The following is a 16,322-nucleotide window of genomic DNA, read 5'->3' as shown; positions in this document are numbered from 1 at the left end:
GTCCATTAAAAATTAAATTTGATCACATAAGCAATTGTCAAATAGGATTCAATAAAACAAAAGAAATATTTTTGAGAAAATATACTTTTTTAAGAAAATTAATGTAGTTATACCTTCTAAAATACGGTAGGTATCATATAACAACAACAAAATGTGTGTTCCTCAACTAGTTTATTTGATATCTATAGTAATAATTTTCGATCAATCACTTCGAATTGTTATAATAGCCTTGCATGTGTGTATATTAACTTATTGTACATAGGCTGAATAATTTATTGTGATACTTGCCTCTAATACTGTGATTGGTTTTGCTAAATTCACGATCTACTTTTAAAGACCAGACCGGGCTATGTGACTAGGTTGATGCTAAAAATATGATTAGGTGCGGTTCTCAATTAAAGTTGTCTTAAATTCATGGTCTACACACTCTACACTATTATTTAGAGTTTTAGACCATAGGAGTTAATAAGTGGAACAAATTGTACTTATGACTATAATTTAATTTATAGACCCCCATCTTAAAGTAGATTTAGCATTCTCGACTAAACCAATCCCGACGTCTATCTAATACTTCCTCCGTTTCATAATATAGGATGTTTAGAAAAGTATTTTTGTTTCATAATATATAATATAGGATGTTTCCAACTTTCTATGCAACTTTTAGATTAAATTTATATTTATATTTAGATTAAATATAGGTTAAACCTTTTAAAAGTAAATATTTTTTAATATGTGTGTTTTCACTAAAATATCCTATATTTTGAAACGGATGAAGTATTTAATTTTATGATAGCCATTAATAGCCCATGACACACTTCATAGTTCACACACCTCTCTCATTTCATGAATGTTGAAACCCAAACCATGACTTGCTTAGTAACAATATATATACTTGGAAACTCAAGGTTAACAAAATATACACATGTTATGTTTCACTCAAAGATTTTCAAATAGATTCAAATTCATAAGGACACTGATAAAAACAAAACACAAATCGATATCAAAAACCTTAAGCAAATGACTGGACAAATGCAACTGTTTTAAACGCTACTCTTTTTTACAGAAGGAGGCCAAGATAGTCTCCGGTTTGAATTGCTAGTACTATCCTCGTCTTCTTCTGCTTCAGTTTGATCATTGTTTTGTCTCCTTGTGGTCTGAAAAGCTAAGTCGTCGAAGCTTGACTCTATTCTCCCATGAGGTGGAGTCACACAATCTGAGTCCCTATGCGTCATTTCGTTAGCTCCTGGTGTTGTTGGTAAAGAAACTGCAGAGTTACCTACTCGAAGGTCTTGAAGAGTCGCAAATGATTCTCTCATCGCAGACATGGCCTCAAAGAATCTCGTGCATGACGCTAGTGCCACAGGTATTGGACGCAGCATTTCCTATGAATTTGAGGGGGGAAATAAAAGTAGAGAGATTGAGACTATAGCATTTCAAACCAAAAAATCAACTGTGATGCAACACATTCCATAAAGTGGCAATCTCTTTCTCTCTTATTGCAAACAGATTAGAAACACAGAAATCTAATTCAAGGCCCTGATGACACAATTGATCTATTTTTCTAAGTTGCAGTGAGAATTCTTCTGCAATGGTATACAATATACACTATGAACAACAAATTAGATTCCAACTGAGATGAGCAAACCAAGATATGTAATGTGGGTTATGTCTGAAAGATGTAAATAGTTAAACATGTAAAAGAGAGTAGAATCATACCCCCCAGACAGAAGGAGGTTCTTTAAAGTTCTGGCTCCATTGAAAATCAGACACTGATGCTGTTAAGGCGCCATAATCACTGGCGGCTTTCATTAGTAACTCTGAAAATTGTTTCTGAAAAACAAAGCAGAACATAGCCATTAGACATAGCATCTTCGTTTCCCAACTGTGCAACTTCAAATACGAATCAAGTTTAAAATAACTAGAGCTATAAGGTGTAGTAGGTCCTGAAAGTAGCAAATAATATCAAATAGCATGACTCACCTGATATTCTGCTTCAACTGGAATGCAATCTAGCGAATAAGGTTGTTGGAGACGAGCAATGATGCGATCCTGTTATGAAAACAAACAAATGATGTAAGAGACTGCAACTAGAGGTTCAAGAATCGCAGAAAAGATAAGACGGCCTTATGATGTCCTAAGGAGCTAGTGTTTCCAACACTTTTTAACCAAGAACTCCAGTCTCTCAATTTTCAGAACAATAAAGTAAGGTATCGAATAAAAGGGATATCGCCTAAATGCAGAAAAGAAACTAGAAACTGGAAAGATGCATAAATCCTTTTCCAGAAGAGAAAAAAAAAGATTTAGAGGTAAGTAAAAAGGAGAAATCCTCTTTCTCTACCTTGTTTTGGATAACATCTTTCAATATTTGAGTAATCCTTGATAGAGTCTCGATTTTCTTTTGCATTTCACTCACATGAGTCAAATGTGCCACATTTTTATCATCCTGCAAAACAAAGAAGTTATAGACAAAGCATTCAACAATAAAACCAATCAAGCAATGCAAATTTTATGATCGATATCTGTTTTTCCACTTTGAAAGAGAAACAAAACCCTGAAAATTGATATACCTTCCTCCCTTGAAGCTCGACCTGCAAGTCTGCAATTTTCCTTTGAACAGCAGATAACTCTCTTAAAACCCTTATTAAATCATCACCTCTTTCACCATTTGACAACGCCAAGCTTTGTAGCTCTTCCTACAATGGAAAATGATTGAGCTCATAAGCTCCATTCAATATCCCGTTACCGCATTGTAAAAGCAGATAAATTTAGCTGATTGATACGAATACGAATTTTCACAAAATGTAGCCAATCGAACAGATAAATTTCCACAAATCATTTCTCTAATTCAGGACAAAATCAGATTCAACATAGTAATATTCAGAGATCAAATTCTAGATCTCATACCGTTTCTTCTACAAGTCAAATCTAATAGCAACAACAACCAGAGTTGTAGACACTATTACTCAGCTAACGAAAGTAACCGAATACAATTTTCCCGATTCAGGTGAGACTCAAGTGGAGAAAGAGAAGCGATTGGTTAAAATTACCTGAGAAGGAGGAGGAGCGACGGCGAAACCGAGATCGGAGGCGATGGAGAGAGCATCAGACAATCCGCCGATGCGCCTGATCGGTTTCTTCCCTACCCACGTCGTATCGCTTCCCATCGACATCTCTCCACCAAAGCTTTCCGGTGACGGATCCACCACTGTTGCGAAAAAAAATAAATAATAACCAAATTCAAAATTCTTTTTTTACTTCATAACAAACTTTTTTGAAAAAAAATAAAAATAAACTTAACTTGCTATTGATTTAACAAAAGTAAAAGGGGAAAAACGCAGCGAATCAATTCGTTCTAAAAAGATATATGGGCCTAGTCCAAATATTTGTTGAAGATAGCCCAACATGTTATCCGGAAGAGAAGCAATAACCATTAAACCAATGAACAGTTTATATTGGTTTGAAATTGTTATTGGTATAGTTATGTGTCATCTTTTGAATTTAAAACTTATATGTTTTATAGGTGAGATGAAACTTAAAACTTTAAAAGTAGTAATGTATATAGTCGTCTTTAAGTCTAAGAGATATATTAGACTAATATATATACATCAATAATCAAGTTGGAAACCATTAACGTTTAATTTATTCGTCTCAGTTCATCAACATATATTTACAAGAGAGAAGAATAAGGTTAGTTTTGATGTGAGCAAACGATACCAAATTACAAAGTAATCAAAAAAGATTGCACAAAGCGACAAAACAAATTGAAGGAAACTTAACAGTTAAGAAGCCACATGCAATGCAATCTCGCGTGCTCACACTCCTTTTTTGCCTTGTGGAGTTTATACCCTTTAAATCAAAATAAACAAACACACTTTTTATTACTCAATTAGAGTTAGATGGCTTAGCTCTTTCTTTCGATTGATAAATTGCAAATTAAAATTATGCTTTCCAATAGATTAAACCATGTCGAAGCAATAAAGGTTTCATAACATTTGTTTATCGAAATCTTGTTGTGGCCGTTGATCAAAGAGCTCGTTAGAGTGGGTTTCGAAACATTTATATATCTCGTATCGTATCGTATTAGTACTTATATATAGATATATATAAGTACCAATTAAGAGATGGTCCGTGAGTCACGAATGAAAGCAATTTAAATGCCAATGCCATAATAGTAAATTATGAGAAGGTAGGAGGAACGTACTCGGTTTACAACAACTCGAACATTAAAGCTTAATGCTTACGGCACGTTTTTGATATGTGTAAGTCCCAAAAAAAAAATGTGGGACGTACCGTCGGTGGGAGATTATTAAAATATGGAACGTATAGAAAGATAATAATACATATTTCTATACAGTAAAGTTTTTCACTTTATACAAAGACTCTCTTTAGTGAGTTCTTTATACAAAGTACTTATTTAGTTATTAACTACAACACTGGGATTTGATTGTTACATTTATTAAATTAAATATATATTGCATTTAATATGCTGCATTATTATGGATCACCAATGATTCTGCATGAATTTAAAAGAAAGAGAGAGAACACCATAGAATTTTCATCAATTGACCTTGAGTTGTCATGTTATCATGATCACTCTGAAATGTTTAGGGGAACAAACAAAAGGTGTAAAAAAAACTATAGAGAGGAGTTTGACTACTTGGTCATCTAAAGAAGCTTAACCAATTACAAATGATAACGACTTATTTCCTGAACATATAGATGACCTGAATTTTGGAGGTTTAAGCAAAAACTAGAAGATTCTATTTTTTGAGGTAAAACAAATACGACATTACGAGAACAACGATTCATACGAATATCCTTTGAGATTCTAAAGTATGAATTAGAAAGCTCATAGAGTATACATACATGTTGTTAATAGTTTTTTTTCTTTCTCTCTTTTGATAATGATGGTATCACATTTGACATTTGGTAATTTGTTACATTCGAAAACCTAAACCATCATTTCCTAATGAAGATTTGAACTCATAAACAACAGAAACAAAAACTCAAGTCCTTCCCATAAGGGATATATTATAGTATTTACTATGAGGTTAAAAATAAAATCACTGTACCCATTACTTAATCAATAAAAAGTTAATTGATATGTTTATAGTTTCTTTATAGTATCGTAGTTGTAGTAGGGTAGAATAGTTTAGACTTTAGAGTGAGTTCGTCGGTGATGTGCTGGCGTGAAGAAAACACACGTGGCACCCAATCATTTGAGAAAATTTGAGTTATTTGGGAATGATGATAGGACCCATCAAAGAAGACAACATTATTAATTCCGTAGATTTGGAGTTAATTTGAGCGGGTTGGGTTGCACGAACCACACCACACACCAGAACCAGATGGTGAACAATACTGTATTTTAATTAGTTGTCTGTGTAAGCCAGAGAATTCATTCAAATTAGTTGTACACAAAAACACTCGAAACTAAACTCTGATTACCACAAAAAAAAAAAAAAACCATTTTAAATTTAAAGGAAGGATTGATTTGTAATGGAAAATATGAAATTTAACATCAAATTAAAAAAATACAGTATTTTAGTTTAGTTTGCCAACAAGAGCTGTCGTATATATTATATACGTAGTACATGATAAAGAAATGAACACATGTTCCCCGTTAACAACATATCAATTTTTACGTCTCCATGCTTACTTTTTTGGTTACCTAAGTCAAACTATATTGACCAAGTTGTCGGTCGAGAGTAACAAAACAAAATGGGCGAGGCCACACCTCAAAAAATCAAAATGTCGGTGCTCGGACATAAAAGAAAAGAAAAAGATAAACCGCTTAAACCGGCGATCATGAAACTCCGGAAAACCTGAATTACTGCGAAATTTATGGTTGTAGGAACTACAAGCACACGTGTAGGTGTCTCTTTGTGGCCATTGTCATACCCCTCAGTTTTTATTAGTGGTGGGCAACAAACCTCTATATTAATTAAGGAGATCCAGCTCGATCGATCTTTAAACCCGATTTCAGTTCATCATAAAAATTTAGAAACATTTGGAGTTTCGGTTAAGATAAGATCAGTAGAGCTAGGAAATCAATCAATACCATTCATGCTTCATAGCCACACTGATACAAAAATTTGGTATCGATAATTCATGATTCTTTTGAGAAAGAACTAATCAATTTATTTTAGTGTTGTATAAATGTATAATTTGTCACAATGCAGCCAATAAACAAAAGTTATTGAGAAATTAGGTTACTATTCACGAATATCTCATGTCTCTCTGCCAAACACACTTCCACATGAGCCTTACCTAACAGTAACGATTCTCTGCCTAGCAAGTTACACTGTACGTTTTCGAACAATCTTTTGTCTTCAATCATCCCACTTAATTAGTCTATTAATATTCATTAATTGATTGAAACCGTTTCATGGAAATTTGTAATAATATATACTACTAATAAACTCTCTGATTATATACGTTAGTCAGAGAAGCTAACTATGATACAAAATCTCTTTAAACTGTTACACTGTCGACACTATTGACTCCTCTCTCCTTATACCTTTTTAAAAATTCCACAATATCGCTAAATAAGTTGAAATTATTACCACCTTTTGTAACATTATTTTTAAAAAATCATTAGGAAAAGTCTCATAAAACACCTTCGCAATACAAATCCAAAATTCTAACGAGTGCGTTATATCTAAATTTACTTTATAAGAACTTTTTAATATAATTCGTCTACATTAGCACAACAAAAGCAATAACTAGCTGCATAAATTACGGCCATTACATTACACCACTATGTGGAATTTAAAAAGCAAAAGTCTACTACACATATTAATTTTCTCAAGTGAAATATTTCAGATTAAAAAAACAAAAAAGTTACAAACAAGAAAGTAGAAAAAAAAAAAAGTCACGTCATCTCTTTCTCTCTCTCTTCCACTACTCCACAGAGCTTTCAAATAAACACCTCTCCTGCGAGAGCAGAGAAAGAGAGAGAGACTTAGTGAGAGAAGAGTCCATCGCTTTCTCTCTCTCTCTCTATATCTCTCTTCATTCTCCAACAGAGACTAGAGAGAGAGATCTTCTATTAAAAAAATGACTGTCAGATATCACCGACACAAGCAATGTCGTCATTCTCTCCTCCTCCTTCTTCTGATCATTACTACCATCTTCTCCGCCGCGTTGGATAGCGTTTTGTCGGAGACAGACGTCGTAGGTTTCGACTATGGCGATGCATTGTCTAAAAGCTTACTCTACTTTGAAGCTCAGAGATCAGGTCGGCTTCCGTACAACCAGCGCGTCACGTGGCGTGATCACTCTGGTCTCACCGACGGTCTTGAGCAAGGGGTTTGTTTGTTTTCTCTATATATATTACAAACTCAAACCATTTTATTTTTATCACTTAGTTTTCTTTTGAAAATTCCTACTAATTTTACTTTACTACTATTATTAGTATGAACTTTGAAAAAGAGTGTTGAGAAAATCTCTAAATAAACAATTTTTTTAATAATTAATACATTAAAAGCTAATTAACATTGATATTTATTTTATAATTAATACTAAAATTAATTGTTGTTTTCCATTTTGAGAAATGATTCTCTAGTTGAAATGTTCTAACCAATTAAAATTGTAATACTATAGAGAATTTAATTATTGAAATTGATTATCGATTTTATATAGTGATGTGCCTTTAATTAATTTATTTTTTGGTTATAAAGGTGGACTTAGTGGGAGGATATCACGATGCCGGAGACCATGTTAAATTTGGACTTCCGATGGCTTTTACGGTGACCATGTTGTCTTGGAGTGTGATAGAGTACGGTGACTCACTGGCTTCCACCGGCGAGTTATCTCACGCGCTCGAAGCGATCAAGTGGGGAACAGATTACTTCATCAAGGCACACACAAGCCCAAATGTCTTATGGGCCGAAGTAGGCGACGGAGACACTGACCACTACTGTTGGCAAAGACCGGAGGACATGACGACTTCAAGGCGAGCTTTTAAGATCGACGAGAACAATCCGGGATCAGATATCGCCGGAGAAACTGCCGCGGCTATGGCAGCAGCTTCGATCGTGTTCCGTTCAACAAATCCACATTACTCTCACCTTCTCTTGCACCATGCCCAACAAGTAAGTAGATAAATACATATTTTTAATTTTAGTAGTGTTACAGTTGAAACCGACATTTTATTTAATTTTTAGTTGTAATGGTTATGGTTTAATTTGGTGTAGTTGTTTGAGTTTGGAGACAAGTACAGAGGAAAATATGATGAGAGTCTAAAAGTTGTGAAAAGTTATTATGCCTCGGTGAGTGGGTACATGGACGAGCTTTTATGGGGAGCCACGTGGCTTTATCGAGCCACCGACAACGAGCAATATATGACTTATGTGGTTGACATGGCTCACCAACTCGGTGGCCTGTCTTGGGCCATGTCCGAGTTTAGCTGGGACGTCAAGTTCGCCGGTGTTCAACTCCTCGCTTCCATGGTTAGTAACTTTTTACATACTATATTAGTATAAGAGAACTTTGTTTTAGTTGTTAAAGTAAAACATGCATAGCACTAGCCTCTTATTAGTCCAACTTAAGACTTAATATATAGAATCTATTATTGCCCTTATGTGAAGTGTCAAAGCTTTAAAATTATAATCTCTAACATTATGTGAAGTAAGGTATTTCCCACCCCCACGTTACATACAACAACTATTCAAATTTTATCTTTCTTTGTATGCAACAAATAAAATATACTCTACAACTAAATATTAGTAGCATTTTTTTTTCAATAAGAAAGTTAAGTATGAAGTAGAATCAGAACTAAAGGTCACGTGCTTCTGTTCCTCTAAGCGGGTACGTCACTTTAATTAAATGGTTCTGTTTTACGGCACGTGATTCTAAACCTACTTGCTAATTCACCAAAACAAAAAAGAGAGGGAATAGTATTTGCTGCTTTATAAGGCGTAAATCGTGTAAACCTAATTTTAAAAAATTAAGTTAGCTGGCTGAAGATTTCATAATATCAGTGCTAAGTGGAGTATTTGATTTGGATTTTTTTTTTTTAATTTGCTTGCTAATTACAAGTAACGATAAACAACAACAAAAATAAAAACTGACGTTAGTAACAAAGTCAGTAAAATTGCAAAACGTTGAAGTTGACATGTGTAGTGAATAACACTTGTCAATTTGGCTTTAAACGCCACAATATGGAGTAGGTGTTAATATTTTTATTAGCAAAACTACTTTTCCAAATGAACATTAATTACCTTGTTTTCCTTTGAAAATTATTTATCGTTTGATTTGTTGTCTCATTTGTCAGTTGCTAAAAGAAGAAAAGCACAAACAACATTCTAAAGTCTTACAACAATACAAATCAAAGGCGGATCATTACCTATGCTCAATCCTCAACAAGAACATCAACGGCACAAACGTCCAGCGAACTCCAGCCGGTTTACTCTACGTCCGACAATGGAACAATATGCAATACGTATCCACCGCATCTTTCCTCCTAACCGTATATTCCGACCATCTCCGAAAATCAAACACCGATCTCAAGTGTCACCAAGGAACCGTAACTCCTGAAGAGATGCTCGGGTTTGCGAAATCTCAAATCGATTACATTTTAGGTTCAAATCCAATGGAAACAAGTTATCTAGTAGGGTACGGTCCAAAATACCCTATTAGGGTTCACCATCGAGGCGCGTCTATAGCTTCTTTTAAAGAACACAAAGGGTTCATTGGATGTACACAAGGATATGATAATTGGTATGGACGGTCCGAACCTAATCCTAGTGTTTTAGTCGGGGCTTTGGTAGGAGGACCTGATCACCGAGATGAATTTGATGATCGGAGGGATAACTACGTACAAACCGAAGCTTGTACGTACAATACTGCTCCTTTGGTAGGTGTGTTTGCGAGACTTATAGAGCTTGAGGAGGAGCTGAAACTCGAAGAAGAAGATGTGAGCTTGGTTGCAACTTATAAAAGATAGTATTTTAGTTTTTTCTTTAAAAAATCATACAAAAAAAGAAAAGAAGAAAATATGGTTTTATTTTGCACCCATTTTTCCATTTATATATTCTTGGAGTTTTTATTCTCAACAGTTTTTTTTTTTGTTTTTAAATAAAAAAAGTGTGTATAAATATTAAATATTTAATATAAAGGGTTTCGTGGATATATATTTGCTTATATACGATGTCGACTGGCAACGAAACGACGTTGTTTTGTACAAGAAATATATCTTTCGTCTTCTTGGCAAAAAACTCAGGGGGAAAAGGAGAGTACAAGTCCCGCCCAAATTGGGGATGACGACGATGATGGTGGTTGATCCGGTGAAACGAATCTGCGATGAACTTGGAGTGTGTAATGAAGAAGCAATCTGTTACCTCGACGGATTCCAGTGGAATTTTGATTCGGCGATGGAGGCTTGCCGTAGCCAAACCTTGCCGGTCCCGTTACTCACGGTTCAATCTTTGCCGGTGAACGAGAAATCCGCTTCGAAGGCGACTTCTACACCGCCGATAATGATCGATTCACTTCGGAGTTCGAATCTTCCAGATGAACAGTCGAGAAATCAACTTATCAGACGAGTTTGCGAAGCGGCTGCTGGAGCGGAAGTAGAAGACGCATACGCTTACCTATCGCGCAGCAATTGGAATATAGATCTAGCCGTCGGCTATTTCTACGACCAGCGCCGTCCAACGCCTCCTCAGGGGAAACGTCGAAGATATATTTCAACACCGCAGTTTAAACAACTCAGAATCGGGAGCTCTTCTTCTGAGTATGGATTTGGGTTTCTCTCTGATTCGAATATCATGAATTTTAGGGTTTAGTGTATTCCTTTTTGAATGTGATTTCTTGGTTACAGTTCGATGGAGATTGACTCGACAGGAGGACATATCCCTGAAGCGAAGGTAGTATAATCTTCTTCTCTTTCTCTGAACTTATATGGCTAAGATCTTGAGATGTGTTTGCTAAAAAGCTAAGCTTAGTTTTTACAAATTAGACCTGGTAATGAAGAATGAGAATCTTAGTTTTACATATGGAGATATAAGCAACCTTGATGATCTGTCTGTGGCTTGGCCTTCTTTGTAACTCAATCTTGATGCATTTCTCCATTTTGATTCAAAATATCCAGGAAAGAGGTAGTGGTTGGCCACCGGTGGAGATTTGGATTGATCGAGCCTGCAGTGAACCCAATGTGTCTCGAGAAGAAGCACTCTTTTACCTTGAGGGATTCAATTGGAATTTTGGTCTGGCTGTGGAGGCTTGCCGCACCAAAACCTTGCCGGAGGTTTCAGTGAGGGAGGAATCTGCTGAGGCTCCGTCGAATTTTCCAGAGCAACCATCTCAGTTGAATGAAAAACTCATCTCCTCATTCTGCGATGCGGTTGGTGGAGCGACTAGAGAGAAAGCAATCTATATCCTTCAACTCTCCAACTGGAATATAGACCAAGCCGTCGGCTGTTACTTTGATGGGTTTGATATTGGCACCAGAGGTCTGCCTAGGTGATTTCCTTTTCTTTTTCTCTTTGTTAACTCTTCTTTACTTGGGATTTTGTCTCCAAAAAGTATGAAATAGTCCCGTAGATGTTGGTTTATGGAGTAGTATGCTTAGTAGGTACCTCTCTCCTGTCCTGTCAGGATCTATAAACTTCCATTTCTGAATCTTTTTTCCCCCATTCACTTGCTTGTACAGTTTGATGGACGTTGATCCGACCGAGCCAGAAAGGTTGCTCAAAGAGGCTGGTGAAGAAAGCGCCGCAGTAGCTATTCTTGGACTGGCGTCGTCTCAAGTGGATGTAAGTAACCCTCTCTTCCTCTGCATTTTCTTACTATGGTCTTGCTTCGAGCTGTGTTTGCTAAAAGCTAAGCTAAAAACGGAAGCAGGCAATGTGGATCTTAGTATTTCATAGGGAATTAACATTCTATCATGTCTTGATGGTCTTTGGCTTGGATTCACCTGTTTTCTTAAGATTTATGATAGTTAAACAACAAAAAGGGAACAAAACATTGATATATAGTACTGCTAGCATTTCTCAATCTTCTCTTCTTAGTATTTTGTTTTGTCTTAACTTTAAGGGTAAGGCTGTTGAGGAAGATTCAAGCACTGAGACATTCCCTGATCCTGTTGCCTTCCAAGACAGAATAGTTTTGGGGCCTCGAGCTGGGCGGACTACTATTACAATAACTATCATCTTGCCCGATGGTAGGTCCGTAAATATTCCTTTTAGATCCAACCAAATCGTCAGAGACATCCGCGATGCCATTGACGAGCTAACACCAGACAACGACAGAGACTACTTTTTGCAATCAATGGCTGGAGTAGATTATATGGACTCGAATATAACTGTACACGAGATTTCTGCGGGTCGGTCCACAACTCTCCTCCAGATCTACCTTAATCCGTAGCTTTGTTTTTGCACAGTTTCCATTGATTGATGAAAGAGAGTGGAGAGAGAGAGATGTATCATAGGACTAGGCTTTGGGAATGATTCTTGCCTTGTATAGAAAAGAAAATAATAGAGCAGAGCAAAGCAAAGCATACTTGTTTCTTTTTTTTTTGGTGAGCATATTTGTTTCTTATAGCTTCGATTAGCCAAACATAGAGAGATTAATGAAACATAGAGAGTTTTGAAACAGCCGTTGTTTCTTTTAAACTTTGCTAGGGATCATAACTGAGTCGCGTCTATCAATTCTTTTAGAGAATACAAACGGTTCATTAGATGTACGCAAGGATATGATAATTGGTACGGATGATCCGAGCTTAATCCGAGTGTTTTTAGTCGAGGTTTGGTCGGATCACCGGATGATTTTGGGGGACATGATGGATATTTTACGTGGAAACCGAGGCTTCCACACATACGAATGCTGTTCCTATGGTAGGTGTGTTTTCGAGACTTACAAAAAGTAAGAGCACAAACTTGAAGATGAGAGCTTGGTTGCAACTTTTAGAGATACAATATAATACTCTTAAAATTAATACTTCCAATATGGATCTCATTTCTAATCTTTAATTAAATTTTTTAATTATAAATTATATTTTCTTCCAGTATAAAAAATAACATAATTTGATAAAATAATAAGATAATATTTTTTTTTGGAAATTGAATGGAAATATATGGTTCCATCAGTATCATAAATTACTAATGATATAAACTATATATATATATATATATATGTATATATCGAAGAAAAATTTAGTGAAAAGACTATATTAATAAAATAAAATTAATATATTAATAAATTTCAAATCGTATCGAAAAATTGTGGAAAATACTATATTAATAAAATAAATATTTATTGTTATCTCATTTATAATCTTTCTCATTAATTTTTCAATTTTTTTTGAAAATTATGAAAACAAAAAGATCTTTTCATAAATATTATTTTATTAATATTCTTTTATAATAATTATTAATTATTAATTTATCGATAATTAAAACATCTATAAATTAATAAAATTCCATGGTCTCAATATTATTAATTTATAAAGGTTTTACTGTAGGTTAAAAAACTTAGATGGGTTAAAAAAATCAAAAATCAAAACAAAGAAAAATTGTGGTTTTATTTTACACCCATTTTTCAATTTCTAAACATATTTTTGTAATTCTCAACAAAACCATAATGTTTTTTTTTCTGATCATCAGTGTACACCCTTCATACTTTCCGTGGTGATGGAGTAGCCTGTCCAAAGTGGCAATACATTGGCGCAAGAAAATTTACACCAGCCTATAAACGCCTTAAACCAGTGAGACTATATTATTAGTATTTTTTATTTTTCCCTCAACTTATTTTTTATTTGGAGTTATTCCTCTATTATTTTTAATAGGAATCCATAAGAAAAAAAAATCCAAAATTTTAACATATAAATGCTTTGATTAAATATTTGACTGCATGAATGAAGAGTTATTCTCATTACTTTGGATTTATAGGAACATGAACCGATGGCCAGCTTATATTAAAAGTTGGAAATGACAGCGTATCTCACCACATCAGCTTTGGCATATGTATCATTCCGCTAGATTATCGACGCACAAAAGAAATATGGCTCCCAACTTCATCGAGTTGATTTCATGGAGATATTTTTCACATTCTTAGAAGACATCACTTCGATTGACCCGTTTATCTGCATTGCTTTGGCATATCGATATAGATGTGCAAGCAGTGTTCATTTGCATTAGGACCATATTAAATTTACATAAAAAGTAGTTTATTTTAAGGCCCAAAAAATGTTTTTTAAAAAATTGATATGAAATTAACACATATTTTTGAAAAATTGAACAGAGAATGTAGTTTTTTTGGCTGTTTATAAGCCGGTCTTGGCTGCAGCATATATATTTTCTTCAGCTTCTGTCAATCTTTTTGTTAAACGGATGACCTTTTCGATTGAATGATCGTCAAAGCTTCTCAGAAGCCTCAGTAGATCATCGTCGGGAGATTGGGTGGTTGAATTCGCAGTGGGTCTCACTCTTATGGGAACCGATGGCCAGCTTATGTCAAGAGTTGTAATGAGATGGTAGCGTTTCTCACCGCAGCAGCTTTGGCACATGTACCAATCCACTACATTATGGACGCACAAAAGAAATATGACTCCCAACTTCATGGAGTTGACTTCATGAAGATACTTTTCAGCTTGTTTGACGACTTCACTCCGATTGACCCATTTATCTGCATTGCTTTGGCATATGCTGCAGCATATATATTTCTACAGCTTCCGTGTGTCCTTTTGTGAAACGGATAGCTGAGGCGATATCTATTTTGTTCGGGTTTGGTATTGTTTTTTGGGTGATATTTTATATCTCACCATTAAATTGTTACCTAGGCTTTGGTATATTCAGCTTATCTATTGGAGTCCTCACATTCAGAGAATTCATAAAATTAAAAATTTTGAAGCAAAATTGTAATTATTTGTAAGAATTAGTAACAAATATACTCACTATTTACCATTGTAACTAATTTTGTAGTTATTATTTACTAATTATTATTATGGTAATAATCTACACATAAGTAACAACATTATTGTAACAAATATATCCACTATTGTAAATCGTAACTTAATTTATAATAATTAATTACTAATTATTTTTGTGATATTAGTACACTAAACTAAAGACAGTAACATAAGTGACGGTGTTGAATTTTTGTTTCTTAATTATGATTTTTTTTTTAGAAAAATAAATAGCAACATTTATTACAGAAATGATGCAAAATGTGTATAGTTAGCATCACATCTAAATTAGTGATGCCACATATTATAGCATGTTTATATATAAGTGATGCAAAATTTAACATTTTAGCATCGCTTATTTATAACTGCAAGAATCAATTTTTTTTTTTTTTGGGTGCTGCTCTAAGAGTAGACATTGTAAGTTCAATAGCATATATTTTTGTATTTTTTTTTCTCCCTTTTCTTTAATGGTTAAACGTCAAAATTATAAATCATCTTTCCCCTCCGTCTATTTTTGAACCCTAAAACTCCGATGAAACCCTAGCTAAGATAGTTTGTGATATACTTTTTACAGAATTATTATCACAAGACCCTTAAGTCAACCCTAAAATAAATTGAAATTAAACCCAAAATTCACCTTCCATTGATCCGCATATCTAAGCTAATTTTTTCCACAAATTAAAAGAAGCAATCTTAAATCAAAGTCGGAAGAAAGATAAGAGTTCATTAATATATAAATTAGGGAAAAAGAAATCAAATTTCTAAAAGTCACCGGAACGTGTTTGGGGACATCAGCAATCATAATGAGCAACGCAAGACGTGCAAGTCTTTGTTCTGAGATTTGATATATAAATAAAACTACGTATCAATATCATGCATATATATATATGTAGATAAATATTTAGATAACAAATCCAGACAGAAAAAAGAGTTGCCGAACCGACATAATTAATGGTATTCACTATGTTTGATATAGAGGATTCTATCTTATCAATAGTAAAAAATAAAATAGAAAGAATATATAGGCCAGGGTGCACAGAAAAAAAAAAGGAATGTAGAGGATTATTTAGGCTATTTTCATAATTATTTTGATATACTTAATCTTAATCACCACAATAATTGCATTTTATTAATTAAATCCTATTGTCCCCAATCATCTCCGATCATCAAAGAACCGTAACACCCGAAATGATCGGACGGAGCAGCTTCATACTTGTTTTTTAAAGTAGGAATAGGTAAGGAGAGAGTTCTTATTATAGCTTAGATTATATATGCACAGCTTCATACTTGAAACTAAAACAACTATTGTTCCTCTTTTTTTAGTCACTTTGCTCTGCTTTTCCCTCTCATCGCCTCTGTATCTTCATTATATACTTTACAAAAGAGAGCAAATTCTTAACTTTTTTGGGACCAG

At 34.4% G+C, this 16,322-nt stretch overlaps 3 protein-coding genes across 3 annotated transcripts; 2 read left to right on the top strand and 1 right to left on the bottom strand.

Moving 5' to 3' along the window:
• Nucleotides 1-869: 869 nt before the first annotated feature.
• On the bottom strand, nt 870-3,295 carry LOC104786277 (AUGMIN subunit 2). Its single transcript, XM_010511638.3, has 6 exons — nt 3,048-3,295; nt 2,568-2,693; nt 2,339-2,443; nt 1,981-2,049; nt 1,717-1,830; nt 870-1,382 (listed from the first exon to the last, which is right to left on the bottom strand). Exons 1-6 carry the CDS (start codon nt 3,168-3,170, stop codon nt 1,041-1,043), a joined length of 879 nt encoding a protein of 292 aa, XP_010509940.1. The 5' UTR covers nt 3,171-3,295; the 3' UTR covers nt 870-1,040.
• A 3,459-nt stretch (nt 3,296-6,754) lies between these two features.
• On the top strand, nt 6,755-10,134 carry LOC104786275 (endoglucanase 11). The gene is made up of 4 exons (XM_087449651.1): nt 6,755-7,311; nt 7,683-8,096; nt 8,199-8,453; nt 9,278-10,134. The coding sequence occupies exons 1-4, from the start codon at nt 7,060-7,062 to the stop codon at nt 9,947-9,949; spliced, it is 1,593 nt and encodes a 530-aa protein (XP_087305777.1). The 5' UTR covers nt 6,755-7,059; the 3' UTR covers nt 9,950-10,134.
• Nucleotides 10,135-10,152: 18 nt separating this feature from the next.
• Nucleotides 10,153-12,599, top strand: LOC104789045 (uncharacterized). Its single transcript, XM_019245793.2, has 5 exons — nt 10,153-10,738; nt 10,826-10,871; nt 11,096-11,466; nt 11,657-11,759; nt 12,040-12,599. The coding sequence occupies exons 1-5, from the start codon at nt 10,263-10,265 to the stop codon at nt 12,367-12,369; spliced, it is 1,326 nt and encodes a 441-aa protein (XP_019101338.1). The 5' UTR covers nt 10,153-10,262; the 3' UTR covers nt 12,370-12,599.
• The last annotated feature ends 3,723 nt before the right edge of the window (nt 12,600-16,322 follow it).

The sequence above is a fragment of the Camelina sativa genome, chromosome 5 (genome assembly GCF_030686135.1).
Source record: "Camelina sativa cultivar CO46 ecotype springtype chromosome 5, ASM3068613v1".
In the NCBI taxonomy this organism is placed as follows: domain Eukaryota; kingdom Viridiplantae; phylum Streptophyta; class Magnoliopsida; order Brassicales; family Brassicaceae; genus Camelina; species Camelina sativa.
Note: the sequence above shows the minus strand (reverse complement) of the source record. Positions and strands in the feature narration are given on the sequence as shown.

What these genes read in the sequence shown, in the direction of transcription:
- LOC104786277 (XM_010511638.3), bottom strand. Translation starts at nt 3,170, where the DNA reads ATGTCGATGGGAAGCGATACGACGTGGGTAGGGAAGAAACCGATCAGG. An exon ending in TCGCTCCTCCTCCTTCTCAG is followed by an intron (nt 2,694 to 3,047) that starts GTAATTTTAACC and finishes TTTCCATTGTAG; the next exon opens with GAAGAGCTACAAAGCTTGGC. An exon ending in AAGATGTTATCCAAAACAAG is followed by an intron (nt 2,050 to 2,338) that starts GTAGAGAAAGAG and finishes TTTTCATAACAG; the next exon opens with GATCGCATCATTGCTCGTCT.
- LOC104786275 (XM_087449651.1), top strand. Translation starts at nt 7,060, where the DNA reads ATGACTGTCAGATATCACCGACACAAGCAATGTCGTCATTCTCTCCTC. An exon ending in CCGACGGTCTTGAGCAAGGG is followed by an intron (nt 7,312 to 7,682) that starts GTTTGTTTGTTT and finishes TTGGTTATAAAG; the next exon opens with GTGGACTTAGTGGGAGGATA. An exon ending in TCTTGCACCATGCCCAACAA is followed by an intron (nt 8,097 to 8,198) that starts GTAAGTAGATAA and finishes AATTTGGTGTAG; the next exon opens with TTGTTTGAGTTTGGAGACAA.
- LOC104789045 (XM_019245793.2), top strand. Translation starts at nt 10,263, where the DNA reads ATGACGACGATGATGGTGGTTGATCCGGTGAAACGAATCTGCGATGAA. An exon ending in GACATATCCCTGAAGCGAAG is followed by an intron (nt 10,872 to 11,095) that starts GTAGTATAATCT and finishes CAAAATATCCAG; the next exon opens with GAAAGAGGTAGTGGTTGGCC. An exon ending in TGGCGTCGTCTCAAGTGGAT is followed by an intron (nt 11,760 to 12,039) that starts GTAAGTAACCCT and finishes CTTAACTTTAAG; the next exon opens with GGTAAGGCTGTTGAGGAAGA.